At 41.0% G+C, this 21553-nt stretch overlaps 1 protein-coding gene across 3 annotated transcripts; it reads right to left on the bottom strand.

Moving 5' to 3' along the window:
* Positions 1 to 6044: 6044 nt before the first annotated feature.
* Positions 6045 to 18320, bottom strand: SLN (sarcolipin). Of its 3 annotated transcripts, none has more exons than XR_673053.3 (3): positions 18306 to 18320; positions 10633 to 10750; positions 6045 to 6675 (listed from the first exon to the last, which is right to left on the bottom strand). XR_673053.3 is itself a non-coding variant. In XM_009424107.4 (2 exons), exon 2 carries the CDS (start codon positions 6598 to 6600, stop codon positions 6505 to 6507), a length of 96 nt encoding a protein of 31 aa, XP_009422382.1. In that variant the 5' UTR covers positions 6601 to 6675; positions 10633 to 10742; the 3' UTR covers positions 6045 to 6504. The 3 variants fall into 3 exon arrangements, 1 of the variants encoding a protein (XP_009422382.1); XR_673052.3 differs by having other exon boundaries at positions 10633 to 10832; XM_009424107.4 differs by lacking the exon at positions 18306 to 18320 and having other exon boundaries at positions 10633 to 10742.
* Between the last annotated feature and the right edge of the window lie 3233 nt (positions 18321 to 21553).

The following is a 21553-nucleotide window of genomic DNA, read 5'->3' on the forward strand; positions in this document are numbered from 1 at the left end:
GATTCTACAATTCAGTATCCCTATCCCTTTCCCCTGCTAAAGAAAGAAAAAAAGAAGCCACAACTTTCTCAAAGTGTTTTATTACCCTCTTAGAAGAAATAGTGTTGAAATAGCAGCAGCAGCAACCACCACCCCACCACCAATCCTGATGCTTTCTTTAAAAGTGTACTAAAATCTTTGGCTGGGCACGGTGGCTCACGCCTGTAACCCCAGCACTTTGGGAGGCCAAAGCAGGAGGATCACTTGAGGTCAGGAGTTTTAGACCAGCCTGGCCAACATGGTGAAACCCCGTCTCTACTAAAAATACAAAAATTAGCCAGCGTCACAGTGCTTGCCTGTAATCCCAGCTACTCGGGAGGCTGAAGCAGGAGAATCGCTTTAACACAGGAGGCAGAAGTTGCAGTGAGCTGAGATCGTGCCACTGCACTCTAGCCTGGGTGACAGAGTGAGACTCTGTCTCAAAACAAAAAACAAACAAAAAAAAAGTACTAAAATCTAACACTTCTTTTTAAAAGTGAGGCTATGTATCAAATATTGTACTTTGCTTATGTTATAACAAGATTAACTACCATTTATTGAGCATTTGCTAATGCCAGGCATTGTGCTAAGCACTTTGAAAATATCACCTAACTTAACACAGTGATCCTGCAAAAAAGGTATTATTCTCTATTTTTTAAATTGATACATAATAGTTGTTCATACTTACTGTTATCTTCTACTTTTATAGCTAGGGAAATTGAGGTACACAAAAGTTCAGTAACTTATCTGGGATCACGTATTAGTAAGCAAAATATAGCCTGTGAATCCAAAGACCATGCTTTTTTCCAGTGCTTTATTTTAAAATGATCTAATGGGTGGGAGATGAAAATTACCATGTGACAAATTCCTGCAAGTGTGTGTAACCAGCTAATGCTGTAGATGGAGCTGTCATTTCCACTTAATCCCCACGTATAAAACTGACACACTGAAAACAGCTAATCAACCATCAATACTCTCCTCTCCTATTATCTACTGCTCAGTTGACTGACAAAGACGAGGTGATTTCAGGGCTTGTTTCAAAGTCCTGGGAAACACAGAATTGTGTAAGTTGCAAACCATGTATGATTGAGCCGCAGTGATTGAGGCATTTACCTGGAGGCTTCTGACATACACATCTTTTGGCTCTTTCAGCCCAGAATAAGGAAAGGTGCTTGTGCCCTAGAGTGATGCAGAAGGGCAACCGTGGTGACTGGGAAGAGCCCAGAAGGGCAACCGTGGTGACTGGGAAGAGCCCAGAAGGGCAACCGTGGTGACTGGGAAGAGCCAGCTCTCAGAATTGGAGAGAACTGGGTTTGCCTCTCAGCTTTGTGTTTTAAGCTTGGCCACTTGTCCTTTCTGAGCCTCAGGCTTCTCACTTTTAAGGTACAAATGAAGATAAATACTTCACAATATAAAAGGGAATTGAGTAAAATAGAACACATAAAAGTGCCTCACATATAGGAGGCATGCAGTAAAGTTTGTTTAAATATGGTGTGTGTACATGAAGTTTGACCTTAACTTTCTACAGTTTGAAAAGTGGAAATTTCTCTGGTTTCACCCTGTTTGTAGATGAACTCATAAACATGCTCAACACATTGGGCTTTGATGAGTAATTCATAAACATTGTCAACTTGTTCAGGGTGGCGATAGAGACAGATCAAAAGAAGCAAGCATCATGAATTTTTCATAAAGAAGCAAACTGCCTTTGGAACAACTGTTTCAACTGCCTAAAGTTTAAAAAGAAGTTTGGTTCTCTCATTAACCTAATAGAACTTTTAGAACTGGAACTTTTTATGCCTCCTTTTTATTATACTGTGGTGAACACAGATCATGAACCTAGTCATAGAAATAGGTACATGTCTATTCCAAAAGTTTTTACATCTAGCCAAATAGTCACTGACATGTTCAACAGATACTTATCTAGTGATTATGACGGACCAGCTAGAAACTAAAATTAAACATTGAAGACAGTCCCCATATACAAGAATTGCACATGGGAGAGACAAACAAACCAATACAATGTGATAAATGCTATGAGAGTTTAGGCATGAGGCCCAGAGAAGGAAATTATCTGGGGATAACTTTTGGGGTAATAACACTTAATGGCAAAGAGAATAGCTATGCAAGGACCCCATAGTAGAAGACAGCATAGCATGATTGAAAACAACAAATAGTAGGAAATGGTTGGAAATGAGAGTGGAGGTAGGGCGTGGGGGACAGGTAAACAGAGGAGAGGCTACAGGTAGACCTGGATCCGCTAAGAAGGGTCTTCTGTGCCAAAGTTTTAAAAAACATTCTGAAAACAGGAAATGATAAAATAGATCTACTGAAAGAATGATAGATAACATATTCAGAGGAAAAGGGAACAGAACCAGTTTAATTTGTCACTAACTACTTTCTGGGGGTACTCTAGGCATTCATGACAGGATTCTGGGTAATGAGATTTCAAGGTGGTAACAGACATACCCAGCCTGCTAAGGAAAGGTCCAGGGATGCCATCTAGAAATGGCATTGATTATGCACCAAAATGCCTGTGGGGCAGGCAAGAATGGTAGAAAGACTGTGTTCCAGTGAAGCAAAAGGGACAGCAAAATGATAAAGGAATAGTAAAAGTAAAGAAAGGGCTGTCCCCTTGAGATGCCCTAAATTAAATTAGAGAACAATGGAAGCACTACCATTTTGTGACCATTTTTGCACACCCCATGTGGGTCCATGAAGCAAAGATGGAAATGTGATTATGGATGCTGATCAGGTTGGCGTATCTTGAGTCTCTTTTCTTAGAGCCACGGCTTGGGACATGAATTATCTGGATAATTTCTTATGCCTTATGGAGCCAGCTATATGGCAGCCCCAGGAAGAGGAGTTGGGGAGCAGATATGGTGTTGAGACTGCCAGAAATGAATAAAAAGTATGTGTATTTCAGTGTAAGAGAATAGTTAGATAAAAACAAGAAGTTCCAAAGGATGTACACCTTAGTAGTGAGTTTAGAGAAGACTGGAAGGAAAGTCTAAGTTAGCACTGAAAGATGTCTTTTTAAAAAAAATCAGATGGTTGGTTGGTTGGTATGGTAAAGTGGGCAGCTCAATGCCAATACATGCTGGAATCTTGGAATCCCAGGACTTATGGCAAGAAGAGGAGAACATCACCCAACAGAGAACTGCTCAATGGGGTGAGATGGTAAATGGGAAGAGCCAGTCTGGCTGCTGTGGACACAAGTGATAGGACGGCCCTAGGCCAGTGTCTAAGTTATATGTAAGAACAGACATGACTCAAACAATTGTTGGTGGCAAAGGGCCCCCTCAGTGCATAAGGCATGCCAGCAAGAATCTCAGAAGTGATTCAACTTGGAAGTCAGAGCAACGTGACAGAATTGTGAGATCTGCTCTTATGTGGCATGACTACTGCCAGTGGCTGGAGAGATACTGTGTGCTTCAACTACACCTAAATTCGCCATCCTCTCTAGCTTTTGGTTTTTCATTCCTGCTATTCCTTCTGCCTGGAATCTCCTTCAACAGCACCTTATCCTTATCTTGTCAAAGAACTTTTCACACCATTATAACTACCCATTTAACATATCTGTCTACCCCACTAAATGGTATGCTCCATGAGAATGGGGCTTGGCTTTCTCGCCATTTTATCTCCAATGTCTAGTAAATGCCCAGCACTTAGTTTCATAATAAGTACTTGTTGAATGAATGAATGAATGAACGCAAGAGAAAAAAGCCAGAGTAGGATCAAGCCTATGAGCTGGAACTTCAGTTAATAACTAGGATTCAGTGCTCTGGTTCTAGAGAACTAGCATCTTGTTTGGGATAATCAGGCAGCATTTCAGTGGATGGAGCCAACATTGAGGGACGCAGAGTTCTGTGATGAATCAGGGTACTTGAGGTCATAGGGAAGTTTGTACATAAAGGAGACTTATGAGTCAGACTGGGATTTAGCCATAATGACTAGGACTCCTGAATGTGAAAGACATTACATAATTCCTAGCCCCACCACTAAAGTTGTTAATGGATATCCTATACCTGCAAAGATTGCTCACAATGTGGTCTAAAAATGGGCCCTCTCAGTAGATTCAGTCACAGGAAGTTAGAGAAAGAAAGGAGTGAGGATTAACAGGCAAAAAGAAATGACATAGAGGACTGCAATTGTTACCTTGATCGAAACAGGCTGGTATTTTAGAATACTAAAGAATGTGAGGGTAAAACCTAAAGCATAATCCAATGGTTTGGAGATCTATAACAAGGCATGATTTGTACTCAGTTCCCCATAGAGGTTAAGATGATCCTTTTCTCATTGTGGCTTCCCCACTTACATCTGTTTAGTGAAGTCTCTGATCCTCAGTTCCCAAATCTGCTAAATGGCATGAGTTATAGAAAGTGCCCAGAACAGGGCTTCATATACGGTAGACTCAATAAATGGTACCTGTTGTCAGTGTTGGCACCATCACTCAGATTTCTGTGAAAGGCCAGATGGTCCAACATCTGAAGGGAATGTTGTGGCTCTCCCCAACACACACACACACACACACACTTTCTCAAACACATACACAAACAGTAGGTTTTCTGCAAATAGGGGAAAGACTGCTAACCATCTACTAAGGGCCCTAGAGCCACAAGTCTGTGAGTACATATGCTGCCTACTAAATCATTAGCAGTTGCACATCCATATGTGTAGTCTAACTGAAGTTAGGGACAACGCATTGAGGACTATATGCTGCTATTTCCCAATTTGGAGAGGAACCTCTCAAAATATAACATTTTTTCTTTAGCTATTTGAGGATTCTTAATCCTGGCTGCACATTAGTGTCACCTGGACTTCTTCCAAAAAAAGAATAACATTCAGGTTCACCCAAGGCCGAATAAATTAGAAATGGCTAGGAATGGGGCTCAAGCTTGCGTGGTTTTGCTAAAGGTCCCCCCAAGTGATTCTAATATGTTAATCCAAGGGTAGCAGTCTGGAAGGGCAGCACTGGCATCACTTAGGAGCTTGTCCAAAATGTAGGCTCTCAGGCCCCACCCCAGACTGAATCAGAATCAGAATGGAATTGGAATCTGCGTTTAAATGAGACTTCCCAGTAATTCACAATCACATCAAATTTTGAGAAGCAAGGGTGATTCTCAATTCTGGCTACACAATGTAATCATCTAGAAGATATTTTAAAAAGATAGATACTTGGGCTCTATCCCCTGGGATTTTTATTTAATTGGTCTGAGAAGGACCCAGCCTCAGTATTTTGAAAAATCATCCCTGGGATAATTGACTTTCTTTGAATGTAGCCAAGGTTAAGAACTATAATGTGATGTAGGCAATGCCTCAATGACAGGTCAAATTCTTGGCAAGAAATGCCTTCATGAAGGCGGCTATGTAAGATGAGGTTTAACAACATTCCCTTTCTCCGTGGTTACCTCAGCACAAATAGCAAATTTGTTCTGTCTAACATGGGGTGTTCAGGCAACATGTTTAAGAAACATCTATTTTATATGTCTTTTATAAAAATATAAGTTTGCATTTTCTATTTTCCTCCTTTTAGAACTGTAGTTGATTAAAGACTAGCTCCATTTGTGTAATAACAATAATCAAAATAGACTATGCTACTCTTAGGGACATGACTCATGTTCTTGTGTTACTTAGTGTAAATAATTTTAAATGTTTATATGAAAACAAACATGAAGATATTATAAGATAGAAAATACATTTCTTGTGGATTCTAAAGATAAAACACAAGACTTCAAAGAAATGTTGCACTTTTAGCCAGCAATCCAGCCTGTGCTTCAGACCCCGTAGTGGAATGGATTTATTCTCCCTCTGCCCTTCAGACTAGTTTAGGGGAAAAGTTTGAGGAGCGCTGAACCAATGGAATTACTTGAAATATGACACAGTGTGTTGACTTGGTTTCAAATCTTCAGCAGTTGGAGCATCTTGGCTTACCTCAAATGCTAGAAATACGGTAGCACTTGTCACTCCAATCCCAGCCAAGGGTCAAATGCTCTATCACACATGGAAGCTAAAATAAGTTCTAGAAGTTGTTTTTGAAGTTGACTTAACTTTATTCACATGATAGCTATAAGGGCTGACAAAGACTTCCTCTAACATTCCTTCTGGCAGGTTGAATTAGAGTTTGGTTGCAGACCGTGTGGGTTGAAGGGATGTGTGGTGAGACAGATCAAGGGCTTGTAACAATCCTACATCATCATGAATCCAGTTTAATTTTAACTTTGTGGCTTGTCTAACACATTTTCAGTTAAGAGTTGGGGAATAAATCTAACGTTCCCTGGCAAACACTTGGCAGCCCTTGGGAGCAGCATCTTTAGAGAACACATAATCAATCCTAGCACTACAGCATAGCAGATATTGTGAGTGCAGGTCACAGGTGCCCTCGGGTGGAGAATGGCATCCTGTGACAGTGACAGCAGTGGGGTCTCAGGGCATAGAGCAGGCAGCTCCGGAGCATCTCAGTCAATCCCAGGACCATGGCATGGCCTCTCAGTACTGATAGGACCTCACAAGGAGCCACATAAGAATAACCGTAATCAAGACAATAGTGAAGTTGAGAAACAGCTCCCGGGTGTTTATCCCCATTTTCACAGCGGCTTGGTGAGTACTGCAGGCAGATTTCTGAGGGCACACCAAGGACCTCTGGCTTGTCCTCACCTCCTGATAAAACATAACAAAGAAAACACAAGGAGATTAATGGGCATTCCTGTATAACAATGCTCGTTCTTTCCTCAAAGAAAACAGAAGTGTTGTGGAAAAGGAGAGTGTGATGGGCTAAATTGTGTCCCCCAAAAATCTACATGTCAAAGCCCTAGCCCACAGTATCTCAGAATGTGACTGTGTTTGGAGATAGAGTCTTTTAAGAGGTAAATAAGTTAAAATGAGGTAATTAAGTTGGGCCCTAATCCAATATGACTAGTGTCTTTATCAGAAGAGATTAGGACACAGACACATGCAGAGGGGAAGACCATGTGAAAACACAAGGAGAAGATGGGCATTTACAAGCCAAAGAAAAGACTCAGAAGAAACCAGCTGTGCCAACACCTTGATCTGGGACATGTAGCCTCCTGACAGTCTTTGGACTGGAGACTTCCCTAAGTCTCCAGCCTACCAGCCCACCCTGCAGATTTTGGACTTGCCAGTCTCTGCAATTGCACAAGCCAATTCCTTAAAAACAGACACCAATCCCCTCAACACAACACATTCTATTAGTTATGTTTCTCTGAAGAGCCCTAATGATTACAGAGAGAGAGCCTGATTTCTCTGCCTGATGTCATAAAGACCACCATTTTTGTCCTGACTTTTTTCCTGTGATGATTGTATTGGTGCTTTTCATAAAATGTGAAATATTATATTTTTCTTTCTCCAACTTTGTGTGTTTGCGTGTGTGCGTATGCATGTGTATACTTTTCTTAAGAGTATCAATAAGCAGGGGGACCAAAACAGAAAAATTTTATGGTTTAGTATTGTTCTTGCTTTGAATTACATAGATAAATGGGATGCCATAATCTTTCAGGCCTCAGGCTGCTGTAGGTCTTCATCTAACTCTACGGAAAGCAGAAAGTACTTTCAACAGCTGCATGGCCTCTGACAAGTCCTGCATTGGGCACATAGCCTACTGGGATCAACCAAAAGCCCCTCGCATAACAGGCATTCAGCCCAAAGAGCAAGTGTTAACTTCATGGGTACTTCGGTTTCAACAAGGGCTTGTGCCAGCTATTTTTAGTCAGGTCCAGGATGTGCCTAGATTGTAAACATTTCAAAGAGCAGGGATGGTATCTTCATAGTATGTACAGATTGTCCATGCAGGAAATCATACTTTGAGAACATGTGCAATGAAGTCATCAAACTATTGTCTTCAGTGAGATGGTGTAAATTGCACATTATTTATGCAGCCTAAATGAAATTAAAGATTTATATATTTTAGATAATTCGATATCTATGTTTTAGACATTTAGGACCAAAGTCTACTGTAGAGTGAAAGTTTAGGGAGAAAGGGTATTTTGTGTGTTTGCTAAAGGTGAGAGTTCAAGAGGCTGAAAGGGTTGTTAGCAAGCTTTTGGTCTGAGTGGCATTTTTAAACTATCTAGCATGACTGAATTATTAATTGTAATTACTGTATTGATTATATTATCAATGGACCAAATTGTTAATTGCATAAATGCCACCCGAATAATCATTTTTCATATTGTGTAATTGGCATAACATACAGGTTCAGCTAGGCATGGCAGTCGGTACCTGTAGTCCTAGCTACTTGGGAAGCTGAGGTGGGAGGATCCCTTGAGCCTAGGAGTTTAAGACCAGCTTAGGCAACATAATGAGACCCTGTCTCAAAAAAAAAATACAAGTTCAAATTAGATGGTGCCAACCAGTAGATATATAGCCAAATGATGGCAGATTTATGTTTCATCTCCCTTTTAATTATTATCCATCTTTTAGACCTCAGCATGAAGGAAATAGTAAATTGCCAATGAAAACCATTACAAATGGCTGGGCGTGGTGGCTCATGCCTCTAATCCCAGCCCTTTGGGAGGCTGGAGTGGGAGGATCACTTGAGCCTAGGAGTTCAAGACCAGCCTGGATAACACAGCAAGACCCTGTCTCTCCAAGAAAATAAAAAGGGGAAAAAATAGAAAATCTTTACAAAGATTTGCATGGAGGAGAAAGTAAACAGAATAAAATGAATGGATCAAGGAAAAAGGATTTATGAGAATGTACAAAAGAGCAGAGGAGAACAGAACAGTAATGAGTCTTGCCAAGGTGCCTGGAGGCAAAGGAATGAGAAACGAAGACAGACTCTTTCTTATAAACTTATCAATGAAATAAAACCATAGTCCAAATGTCCGTCTATTTGGGTAAGTTCTCAAGAAATGCAGAGATAAGCAGAAAATATGAAGCCTGGCTTATAATGATCAAAACAATTCAAGGAGAGCAAAACAACGGTCCCACCAAATCTGCCTATTAAATTAAGCTGTTAAGTCACAGGAATCGTGGATAGTGATCCAATAGGATATACTCAGAAAATGAGAAAAATACTCTTGAAAGCTGTTCCACAGCTCTGTTTGTGTTACCCTCGCAACAACTCAGGCAAGTGTTACTGCAGTTTTTATCTTTCTCAAGATTGCAGCTGAGAAACTGACTTTTAGAGAGAGGAGATTAAGATGTTTGTGTAATGACAGATAACAAGTTAGAGGCAAAGCTAGAATTAGCAGACTGGAACTAGTTACTAGAATTCCTAGGAGTTATGACACAAGTGAATTGTCACTGCAATTAACTGGCCTGGCTAAACAAAGTTAGCATAAATTTTCAACCACTTTGGAAAACAAATTAGCTTTCTTAGAATTAATGTTTAAAATGTTCATTCTCTAATATCTGGCATTTCACTTCTACCTTAAGACAGTCAAGGACGTGCGTGCCAGGTTACATAAATAAAGAGTTCACAGCAATATTATCACAATAACTCCAAACTGGAAACAACTCAAATGTTTATCAACAGCAGAATGGATGATAAATTGTGGTATAGTTATACATTTGAATTTCATAAAGCAAAGAAAATATATGAACTATAGCTACACAGAAAATGGGTAGATCTCACAAATATAATTGTTGGGTGAAAGAAGAATTTACAAAAGAAACAGAGAATATGACTCCATTTATATGATGTCAAAAATAGGGAGGTTAATCATATTGTTTAGGAATGCAGACATAGATGCTCAAACTATAAAGAATAACAGGGACAAGAGGATCCCAACATCTTGGGGCAGAATGGGGGTTGATCAAGAACGGGCTTCTGGGTGCTGGCAATGATCTGTTTCTTGACCTGGATGATAATTATAGAAGTGTTGCCTTTCAGTTATTGTTTAAACTGTGTATGTTTATGCATTCTTAACTTTTTTTTTTCAGTCATCTCTGAATTAGCAGGCTACCCATCACACTTCTTTTTTTCTTGGGATTTACCTCTTACTACTTCTTGCACTTTAATGGTGACCTTGAATATTTGTTGTTTTATGTGATTTTAGATGAATAAAACATAAAGAGTTAAGGTGAGAATTTCTAGTGAATTCAATTCAATCAACACATATGCTAACTGTAAGGTGTGGTGTGAACATTCCTTTCACACACATTTATACACTTTAGGAAGAATGAACCAGTTAGGCAGAAATTCAGATCAGCCAAGTTCCATTTTTCTGCTGTTAACCCATAAAGACACTTTGGGTTTCATTTTAAACATTCCCTGAAGTCAAGGTCATGCCATATGATCCAGTGATTGCAAATGGATGAACTAAAACCCAAAAAGCTCTGAATAAATTGTGCAGGAAGTTTGACATTGGCTTTCTTTGAATGGAGACTTAGAGAAGATAAAAAAAAAAAGACCATCTTCCATAATACAAGAAAGAAAAAAAAATTTTTTTTTACTAGGAAGGGAGAAAATGCATACCCTTAGGAGAAAAAAAAGGAAAACAGAAAGCAATAGTACTCACTTTATATCTTAAGGCATGCTGTATCCAAGGGGCATTGCCTATTTCATTAAGAAATGCAAACATTCCTCTGCCTTTCTCATTTGCAGCTTGTACACACACACACACCGTATGCTAAGCATAAAAATCCTGCAGTTACCTGAAGAGGATCAAAGACACACCCTGGCTATGGCAGGTTTCTCCTCGCTGTCTCCAACTTGAGCTCCAACTCCTTCTCCCCTCCCAGGCTGTCTGGACTCCTGGACTCTGGGCAGCACCTAAAGTAGTCCGTGGAAGCTGGCAATCACTGTGATGTCACTGATGAAACATCTCAAAGGAACACCCTCCGAAGGTTCGAGGCTATTTGTGTTCAGGGGGACATGGAAATATGTTGACTAAGACTTTGTTCCTTTGGCTGCCAATTTGCCACCACCAGGATTTAAAAACCTTCTGTTTCCATTGACTTTTAGTGCAATTGATGTGGGTTTTAAATGTGTCTTTTACATCTTCATGAATAACTTTAACATGTCTTTAAAACATCATAAACCAAGAATGATAGACTAATTTTAACCAATCGATGCTGCATTTGACTGCTCTCCCTAGTCAGCCTGTGAGGTGTAAAAATGTGACTTCATTTTACCACCCATATCTTTAGTTATTTGAAATGTGAAGAGTTTGCTGCCTTACACCCACACATATGCACACCCATACACACACACACACACACACTCCAGAATTCAATAGGCATCTTTAGCTCTTTCAAAACTGACTTTAGTCCAAGCAGTGAAAGCTATCCCCTCCGTCACCTGCTCCACGTAACTTTCCAGCTAAGCTGTGCATTGCAAGTTTACACGTGGATCTACAGTTTCATCTGAAACAGCCGAGGAAGTCATGGTTTGTATATCTCTGTCAATAAATTAATACAGCAGTAAACTCACACAGCTCAACTCAGTTATTTGGATAGATTGGGGGTGGAAGGAGAACTGGGTAAAATTAGTGAAAAATGTGAATTATGGAATATATCTGAAAGAAAGAAAAGTATTATATAACTTTCTAATATGAACACTAACTAAAATTAGACTAAGATGAGTTTGTAACCAACGTATCACATGTTTGGAGCCCCTGAAGTGTTAAATTAGACTTGAAAGCAGATCAATTAAGTACTTTAAACATGACCCTAGCAATTGTGTTTGCTCAGCAGATCCTTTCTTTATAGATAATAGAGGAAATCTCCCCCTCTGAATTCCCAATTAGGGTCAATTAAAATAATGCATTCCCAAAAGGCATAAACAAACAAAATTCTCTATGCAGTTATGCTCATAGTCAAACCTTTCCCTCCATTCCTCATACCCCAGAGACATTACCAAAACAAGACTTTCCATTTCATTTCCTCATTTTAACATAAGCTTAGCAACGGGTAATCTTAATACAACATTCTGTCGCCACTTGTCTTGTGAAAAGAGCGCTTGCTGAAGTGACAGAGAGTGTATAATAATTATAGTGCAACCGAACATTGGCAGTTATCTGTTGCCATCTGGCAAACTCCTTGAATGTAATCAGAGTTCTGTCTTCTGCCTCCAAGCTCTCACCAGATTGTTTCCCAGGCTGGGAATGTTTCCCTAGTTACCAAGCCACACCTGTCCCTTTTTGTAACCACTCAAAATTATTTTTTGTCAAATTAAAAAGTTATATATTTATTGTAGGACATGTGAAAATATATTAAAGTATTTAAAATTTTTAAATTACTTTTAATCTCACCATCCAAAGGGGAAAAAAACAAAACTTTACTTTACTTTTTTTTTCTTTTGAGATGGAGTTTTGCTCTTGTCACCCAGGCTGGAGTGCAGTGGCGCGATCTCAGCTCACTGCAACCTCCGCCTCCCGGGTTCGAGCTGTTCTCCTGCCTCAGCCTCCTGGGTAGCTGGGATTACAGGCATGCACCACTATGCCTGGCTAATTTTTGTATTTTTAGTAGAGATGGGGCTTCACCATGTTGGCCAGGCTGGCCTTGAACTTCTGACCTCAGGTGATCCAACCGCCTCAGCCTCCCAAAGTGCTAGGATTATAGGTGTGAGCCACCGGGTGCCCGGCCTACATTACTTTTTATTCATCTGTTTGAGGCTGCATAGGCACAATCTCAAATTCCCAGGATATTTTTCGTAAAAGAATCTGAAACTTGAAAACCTTTTTTCTTAATTCATTTGGAATCAAATTATTTGTAGTATATCATGTGTTGATATTAGGTTTATGGGATAAGCATTTATTTTGTACATCTCAGATTATGAATTAGCTCTACAATATTTAAAATGTTAAATACAATAGGGAAATGTTAACATATCACCAAAAGAGCTCTCCAATGCTGTCATTTTGTTGAATTGGTCAATTTCAAAGTAACTTAGAAGAAAAATTCTACTTCTTATTTGACCGAATTGATGGGTTAGTCCGGTTTGCCTCATTTAAGCATGTCTAAGCTGCACCAAGGACTACTGTGCCCAGTGCATTGACAAATTCCCAGACTTCAGACGCTTCTGAAAATTAGTGGTTTCTTCTGTAATGTCAAGAGATTGGGATTACACTTGGAATGTAGTTGTCACTAGTTTAGCTTTACCCTCTCCAGAAACACACGCAAGCCGCCCCAAATCACCTGACAACTACTCAAAGGCATAAGGAGGGTTTAACCCTCAGGATCTGCAGGTTTGCTAAAAAAAAAAAAAAAAAAAAAAAAAAATCTTGTTTCCTGCAAGGAGCCAAAATAAAATAAAAATAAACTCAACATTATTTTACAAAATCAACATTATTGTTTCTCATTTAAGAAGTTGAGAATTCCAACATTTCAGACCTTAGTACCAAAGCAAATTCATCTCTTGCAATTAACGTTACTTAACTCTGCTAATACTTTCCTTCCTGAGAGCAATTGCCATGACTTAGCAGCATTCATTTCATATCAACTTTCTTTCAAGGTACTTCTCTGCCCATTGGCAGGACGACATTCTAAATAAACTTTGAAATTATTTCTCTGCCTACTAATCTAGAACTTAGCCAACGGCCAAAAATGTTAAGAAAACAACATTCACATTGACAGTGGCACTGAATCTCTAATTGGTATCTCCCCACCACCATCACCATATACATTCTCAGGTGTAAAAATGACATCCTTTGAGAATCAGTGCTGAGCTCTTGTGCCTGATCAGTTGCTAAACTAGCTCGTTTCACGTACTCCCCTCGTCCACCTGCCTTTTTACCCTGAGAACTGAAAAGTGAAGACCTATGTCAGTCCTAGAATTCTGCAAGTCTGCAACATGATGGGAGAAGTCACCAAGGCCTTGATGAAGGCGATAAGCTCTCAGCACATTGCAGTATCGAGCATGATCGTCTCAGTGGCCTTCTCACTTTGCCATCTTCACATCCAGCTGGTCATGGAGCTGGGGAGAAAGAGAGCAACAGCTTTCTGCTATTCTCCCTCACTTTCCCAAACACATGAGTGAGCGCATGCCCAGAGAGAAATGAAAACCCTACTTCTTGAAGTTTTCTCCACGTCACTATTGCCACAGTCATCAAATAAGCCCTGCCCTTCTGGCCACGGGGAAAGCCCATGTAAAAGTCATGAAGAAACTTAAGTGGCCACTGGCAGGTCGACACAATACTGCTAATTCAAACACTTTAACCCAAGCCATCTGCGGGAAAGTGGAAAGCAAATGGACCTTGAAGTGACAAAAGCCTGTGTTCATATTCTAAATTTTCTACTTACTGCGTAACATTAAAAAAATGATCATCTATCCTTTCTGGGCCTCAGTGTCCCCATCTATAATATGGGAATACTAATAACCCTCAAAGATCTGTGATCAAGATCCAATTGATAATGTACGTAAAATCAACTTGTTCCTTCCCATCACTAAGATTTGATACTACACCGATGTGTGTAAAGCCAAGCACAGAGCCTGCCTGGTCATAAGTTAAACCATGCTAGTTGTTTGAGGTTTTTTTCAATCCTAATCATTAAAAGTAAATAAATAAATGACAAGGAGGAACTCCTTCCTCTTGGACAAGTACAAAGCTTCTCTTTTCATTTATGACCAAAGGAGAATGGGCTGAGTGTCACTTCGTGTAAAAATCCTGTGAAACATGCACTAATATAAGGACTGACTTGAGCCCAGGCAGTGAATGGAGGGCATGGAGTTGAAGCAAGCTTGGCCTCCTTGACTCTGTCTCTCTCCTGCCACCTGTGTGTCTCTCAGATGCTGCCCAGGTACTGCCACTACAGAGCCGAGGGGATGTACATCAGAAGGCCAAGTCATCACCTTTGCCATTACTTCTGCAATTGTTCAACTGGTATCAAGTGGACACTACTAAATACACAGCATTGTTCTAGTCACACAGGAAATAATAATGACACAGAGTAGGGCTACTGCCCCCCAAAAGAAGAAGATTAAGAAAAGTAGACACTATTCGCAGTCCATCAACAGATGAATGGATAAAGAAAATGTCATCTATATACACAACGGAATACTATTCAGCCTTAAAAAAGAAGGAAAATATTGGAGAACATGATGCTAAGGGAAATAAGCCAGACACGACAAATACTGCATGTTCTTACTTATATGCGGAATCTGAAACAATCAAACTCATAGAAGCAGAGTAGAATGGTGGTTACAGAGGCTGGTGAATGGGATGAATGGGGAGATGATGGTCAAAGGATACAAGGTCTCAGGAAGAACAAATATATTTTAGGCCTATTGCACAGGATGGTGAATATAGTTAATAACGGTGTATTGTACATTTCAAAATCGCTAACAGTAAATTCAATTGTTCTCACCATGAAAAATGATAAGTATTTGATGTAATGGATATGTCAATTAGCTTGATTTAATTATTCCACATTTGGTACCCTATAAATATCTACAACCACCAATTGTCAATTTACAATAAAATTTGAATTTTTTTTTTAAAAAGGGGCAGCTGGCCGCAGTGTCTCACGCCTGTAATCCCAGCACTTTGAGAGGCCAAGGCGGGTGGAACACTTAAGGTCAGGAGTTCAAGACCAGCCTGCCCAACATGATGAAACCCCATCTTTACTAAAACAAAAATTAGCCGGGTGTGGTGGCATGTGCCGGTAGTCCCAGCTACTGGGGAGGCTGAGGCGGGAGAATTGCTTGAACCTGGGAGGCAGAGGTTTCAGTGAGCTGAGATTGCACCACTGAACTCCAGCCTGGGTGACAGAGCAACACTCCATCTCAAAAAAATAAAATAAAAAGAAAGGGACAAAAAAAATTAGAATACAAGACAGTGTGAGAGAGGTGGCATCAGAATGACGTCAGGAAAGATGATAGGAGTACCTGGGTGAGATGAAAAGAGAGCAGAGCAACTTCTGCAAAGCATAGAGAGTGGTACTGAAGATGAAGCAGACTCATAAATGATCAACTAGAAGACTTGAGTTGAGCCTCAAAAAGAGAAAAAAAGCTACTTAGGGCTAAAATAATAATAATAACCACAACAATGTCAAGTAGCACTTACTAAACATGATTCACCTTATTTAATTCCTTCAACAATCCTGTGAGGTGGGTACAACATTCCTATCCCATGGAGGAGAAAACTCGGGCCCAGAGAGGCTGTGCCTTGATAAGTCGAAGAGTGCCTAAGTGACAGAACTGAGATTTAAAGCTTTTGGACCCAGCCCTGAGCTCTAACCACTACACGATAGTGCATTCAGGACAACTATGAAAGCATCCTCTAGCCCAGGAGCCTCCACCTCCTTTTGACTGTGCACTTTATTGATAAAAAATTTTACCATGATCACTGACAGAAAATGTATGTATTTTTAATAGATTATATGCAGGTGCTACTATACTAATTTATTGTGCATATTTTACAGCACACTAATAAACATTTTAAAATATGAGGCCAGGTGCAGTGGCTCACACCGGTAATCCCAGCACTTTGGGAGGCTGAGGCGGGTGGATCACTTGAGATCAAGAGTTTGAGAACAGTCTGGCCAACATGGTGAAACCCCATCTCTACTTAAAATACAAAAATTAGCTGGGCATAGCGGCAGGTGCCTGTGATCACAGCTACTCAGGAGGCTGAGGCACGAGAATTGCTTGAACCCGGGAGGCGGAGGTTGCAGTGAACCAAGACTGTACCACTGCACTCCAGCCGGGGGGATAGAGCAAGACTCCATCTAAAAAATAAATAGATAAATAAATAAATAAAATATGAGGCACAAAGCAAGAGAAAGTAAAAGTCTACTTTGTTTGTTTTTCCCCATCAGGAGACTACTTTTCCCCCATTCGGAGACCTCTGCAATACTCTACGGCACCTAAAACAGAATGCCATAAAATTTAGCTTTTGGTTATACATTGAATCCTGGAAGGTGAACAATAAATCCTTGTTGAAAATATAAATGATTATTACCTCTGTCATTACCCACTTGTAACAACTGTGATTTTTGTCTCACTAACTGAATTTAAACTTCAAAGTCACAATTGCTTGTATTTCTTTTGTTTCTCTAACTGTGCCCTGAACCAGTGAAGAAGCAGAGTAGATGCTCCAAAATGCATAGCACTGATGCATTTTGAATGATGCATTTTGAGTGATGGAGGTTGAGCCTCCATCACTTCACATCCCTGCTGACGTCCAGGTGTGTCTGAGCATGGTAAAAGTCAGTGGGGAAGTCAAGGTCAACATCAAAGCTACTCATACATGGACCTCAAAGCCTCCCAGGAGAAACTCCTCTGAAGGGAAGTGAATCAAGAAGATACACATGGGGCCAGGTGTGGTGGCTCACACCTGTAATCCTGGCACTTTGGGAGGCCAAGGCAGGCAGATCATCTAAGGTCAGCAGTTCAAGACCAGCCTGGTCAATATGGTGAAACCCCATCTCTACTAAAAATACAAAAAAAAAAAAAAATCAGCCGGGTGTGGTGGTGCATACCTGTGGTCCCAGCTACTTGAGAGGCTGAGGCAGGACAATCGCTTGAACCCGGGAGGCAGAGGTTGCAGTGAGCCAAGGTGGCGCCACTGCACTCCAGCCTGGGCAACAGAGCGAGACTCCATCTCAAAAAAAAAAAAAAGATACACAAGGGTCAGCAACAGGGAGAACAGACAATGCTTCCATAGCAGGGAACACACATTCCCTGTGTTAGTTCAGTCCCATGAGAAGCAGATGCCAAGATGACACTAAGTGTGCAAAAGAAAAGCATATTAGGGGGAATGACTCTGAGAGAAAATAGAAGGAAGTGGGGAAACTGAGCTAGTCATCAAATAGCAATCCAGGTCTGACCCCAAGAGGAGAGAGGGCCAGGGGACAAGAAGACTGGATGGCAGCATCTTAGACTGCAATGCTAGGGAAAGTCTGACAGGGCCATCAGGAAACCTCAAGTCAAAATCTCCTGTTACAGGTGCCCTGTGTCTCCCAGGGATAAGTCAGCCCTAGTGTTCCTCTCATGCTCAGTCATCTACTGGGAGCAGCCTGTGGGAAGCCGGCCTCCGTGTAAACGTGATTGTGATTTCAGAGCACAGCAGCTGGTCCCACCCCCATTATGGTGCAGTCAGTTCTGAGAGGCGCATTCTCATAGCTTTCACACTCACATTCTGCCCATTCTACTTCCCTAGAGCCTGGCCTGGTAGGGGAGAGGGCTATGGGCAAAAACTCCATAACTCTTTACTCTTTAACAATTAACCTCAACAGCATGTAGCACTGAAAGGGAGAGAGAGATTCTCCCTGCAAGTGTCATGTCGCAGACCTCAGCATATCCATGGAACCAGTGGTGTAATGTCCTTCAATAGAAGTGTCACGGAGCCTGGCAGAAGCAGCAAGACTGTCCAATAATTACTTACCTGCCGTTTATATTAATCTCTGCAGGCCTCAGCAGCAGACAGCAGCAGAGAAGTGCCAGAGCTCAAGAGCAAGAAAATGACAGACCGTATGTGATAGCTGACAGTACTTGTTCATGAGCACACGTGAGCCACCCCCGAAGTTGCTGGAAATAATCAGGAGGAACATTATAGTGGTATGCAGTCTTGCATAACAGGTGGGAAAAAGAGCCAAAAAAAATATGTGTTACTCCTGTTTATAATAACCCATCTTAAGTCCTGGATTGGTGAGGTGACACCTGTTAGCATCATTTGACTTGGAACCAATTAAACTCCTCTTCTCTGGAACAAGTATATTTCTGCTCTATAATAAGATTCTGTAAACAAATGGCTTTCTCTCAGCACATTAAACATAGTTACCAGGGGGAAAAAAGAAAAGAAGCAGCCAAAAATATGTTTACTACTGGGCTAATACCATCTGCCCTCAGAACACTTCCAGATTTCAGATCGGCTTTGTTATTTTTTGGACGGGGAAATAAGAATTCAGCAGTCTGTTGATGTGCTGTTACTGAACTGTCCGGGGAGATTCTAGCCAGACACGCCCACTTGAAATATGCTGTTCCTTTGTGAATCTGATCAAGGGTATTTTCACTGAATCTCTTCTGGGAATCTGTCAGTCAGAATAACACAATTGCAGTTACAGCAAGAATAATAAGGATTAGATAAAATTGCTTGTTGTTCTCTGTGAAGAAGTTCATTTGGCTTTAGCTTTTGGCTATTAAAGCAGAGAGAACAGAGTCCTGAAGAATCATGAAAATCTATCTCTGCTCTCTGTGTGAGTAATGAGAAAACTGAACTCCCTGTTTGGAGCAATGTGGAAGAAGATTAGCTGGATGCAAGCTCCAGGCTAGGTTTTCTTTTGGATTAGGGATGTGCTATCTCAGAAGGCAATCAGGCACATGTTCGACAGGCTGGGGAGTAACCTAACCTTTTACACTTTTACAGTGAGAGAGACTGTGGAGTTGCCAGGGGCTAGTGTTCTCGGAATTTGGGCAGTTTATCTTGGAGAAGTGGTTCAGGGCTACTGTATGTAGCTTGCATTTCACTGGTTCTTACCCCATTTGGCAGTATAGAACAGAAAACCAAATATACACATCCCTCAGGCCACCACTATATCTGTGTCATCACGGGGGTATACCTCTTGTACAACAAAAGTCCAGTCAAGTCAGATGCGATGGTGTGTGCCTGTAATCTCAGCTATTCCGAAGGCTGAGGCAGGAGGGTCTCTTGAGCCCAGGAGTTCAAGGCCAGCCTGAGCAACATAGCAAAACCCTGTCTCTTAAAAAAAAAAAAAAAAAAAAGTCAAGGGCTGGGCACGGTGGCTCATGCCTGTAATCCCAGCACTTTGGGAGGCCAAGGCAGGTGGATCATCTGACGTCAGTAGCTCGAGACCAGCCTGGCCAACATGGTGAAACCTTGTCCCTACTAAAACTACAAGAAATTAGCTGGGCGTTGTGGTGGACACCTGTAATCCCAGCTACTTGGCAGGCTGAGGCAGGAGAATCACTTGAACCTGGGAGGCAAAGGTTGCAGTGAGCTGAGATCATGCCATTGCACTCCAGCCTGGGCAAAAAGAGTGAAACTCCATCTCCAAAAAAAAAAGAAAAAGAAAAGAAAAGAAAAATCCAATCAGCAAACACTTTCTTCCCTTCCTCCTATTCTATTCCTTTTTTAATTAGATGTTGACAGCATTCATCAGGCATTTACAGTCAACCCTTTAGTCCTACCACACCGGCTGAGAACCAACACATACACCAGACATTCATCCCTGCCACTTTCTCTATGGACAATCACATCTGCCAAGCACCACCACTGCTTGCCTTGGGCATTGTCCACTACTACAAGGAAGGAGCCCTTTCTCTGCAGCCATCTATGCTGATCCCAAAGCTTTTAACCACTGGAGGTACGAAAGTACACTTACTTCTGGAGCAAAATTGGGGTAGGTGTGGAGAAGTGTGTCTCTTTCTCTGTGTTACAACCTGTTGAGGAATACTGTATTAGTCAGGGTTCTCCAGAGAGAGAACCAGTAGGATATATTCAGACATCTAAGAGGATATTTATTATGGGAATTGGCTCACATGATTATGGAGCCTAAGACCCACAGTATGTCATCTGCAAGCTGGAGAACCAGAAAAGCCAGTGGTATAATTCAGTCTGAGTCTGAAGGTCTGAGAACCAGGAGAACCAAGGGTGTAAGTCCCAGAGTTCAAAGGCCCAAGAACCAGGAGCACCAATGTCCAAGGGCAGGAGAAGATGGGGGTTCCAGACCAAGAAAAGAGAGAATTTACTCTTCCTCTGCCTTTTTGTTCTATTTGGGTCCTCAATGAATTGGATGCTGCCCACCCACACTGGTGAGAGCAGTCTTCTTAGTCCCTGACTAAATGCTAATCTCTTCCAGAAACACCCTCACAGGCATACCCATAAATGATGTTTAATCTGGGCACCTCTTGGCCCAGTCAAGTTGACGCATTAAATTCACCATCACAAGTACTAAAGGAATACTATCTTGCTCTCACTCCAGTGTCTGCACAGACATGAGTTCATGCAGAAGTTCAGCCAGGGAATACATAGAAGTAATAGGCATCACCCTTCTTCTCTTAGTATGAATTCTCTCTCAGGAGGTGCCTAAATTCCCAGAGCAAATCAACTTCCATCACACCTGCTCCGTTTGCACGTGAGACATGCACTGACAAATCTTGGACTTGAGACACTCCAGAGTCTCCTTGTTTGTATATGCTTTCCTCTTAATTACAGCATCTTTCTTTCTTCCCTCAATGGCTCCTACCCTTATTTGATGATTAACAATAGTACTTAATTCAAGGGCCACATCCCCTGATCCTCTAAGCTAGGATGGATGAACCTCTGAGATCTACCTAGCCCTAAACACTACTGATTTCACCATATAGTTAGCAATGACTTTCTTATTCATCTCCTCTCCTATGAATAGGGATTGTATCACTCACCTCTGTAGACTTAGTGCTAGCTATGTAGTGTACAATATGTAGTAGGCACTCCATAAAAGTGTTAAATAAATATATGCATAAACATAAAGTGGTTCATTAATAACTGTTCAACTCTGAAGAGTTACAGCAAATAAATGTTTTCAAAATAAAATGCTCTAATCTTTCATCAGTTTATGCTCAGAAAAGATGGAGATGTTTACAAGAGCTGTAGTAACTTGAACTACTCAGAATTTCTTGATCTAAAAATAG

This window comes from Pan troglodytes, chromosome 9 (genome assembly GCF_028858775.2).
Source record: "Pan troglodytes isolate AG18354 chromosome 9, NHGRI_mPanTro3-v2.0_pri, whole genome shotgun sequence".
In the NCBI taxonomy this organism is placed as follows: Eukaryota; Metazoa; Chordata; class Mammalia; order Primates; family Hominidae; genus Pan; species Pan troglodytes.

Bases quoted from the DNA above. Each gene is read 5' to 3' on its own strand.
- SLN (XM_009424107.4), bottom strand. From the start codon at position 6,600: ATGGGGATAAACACCCGGGAGCTGTTTCTCAACTTCACTATTGTCTTG.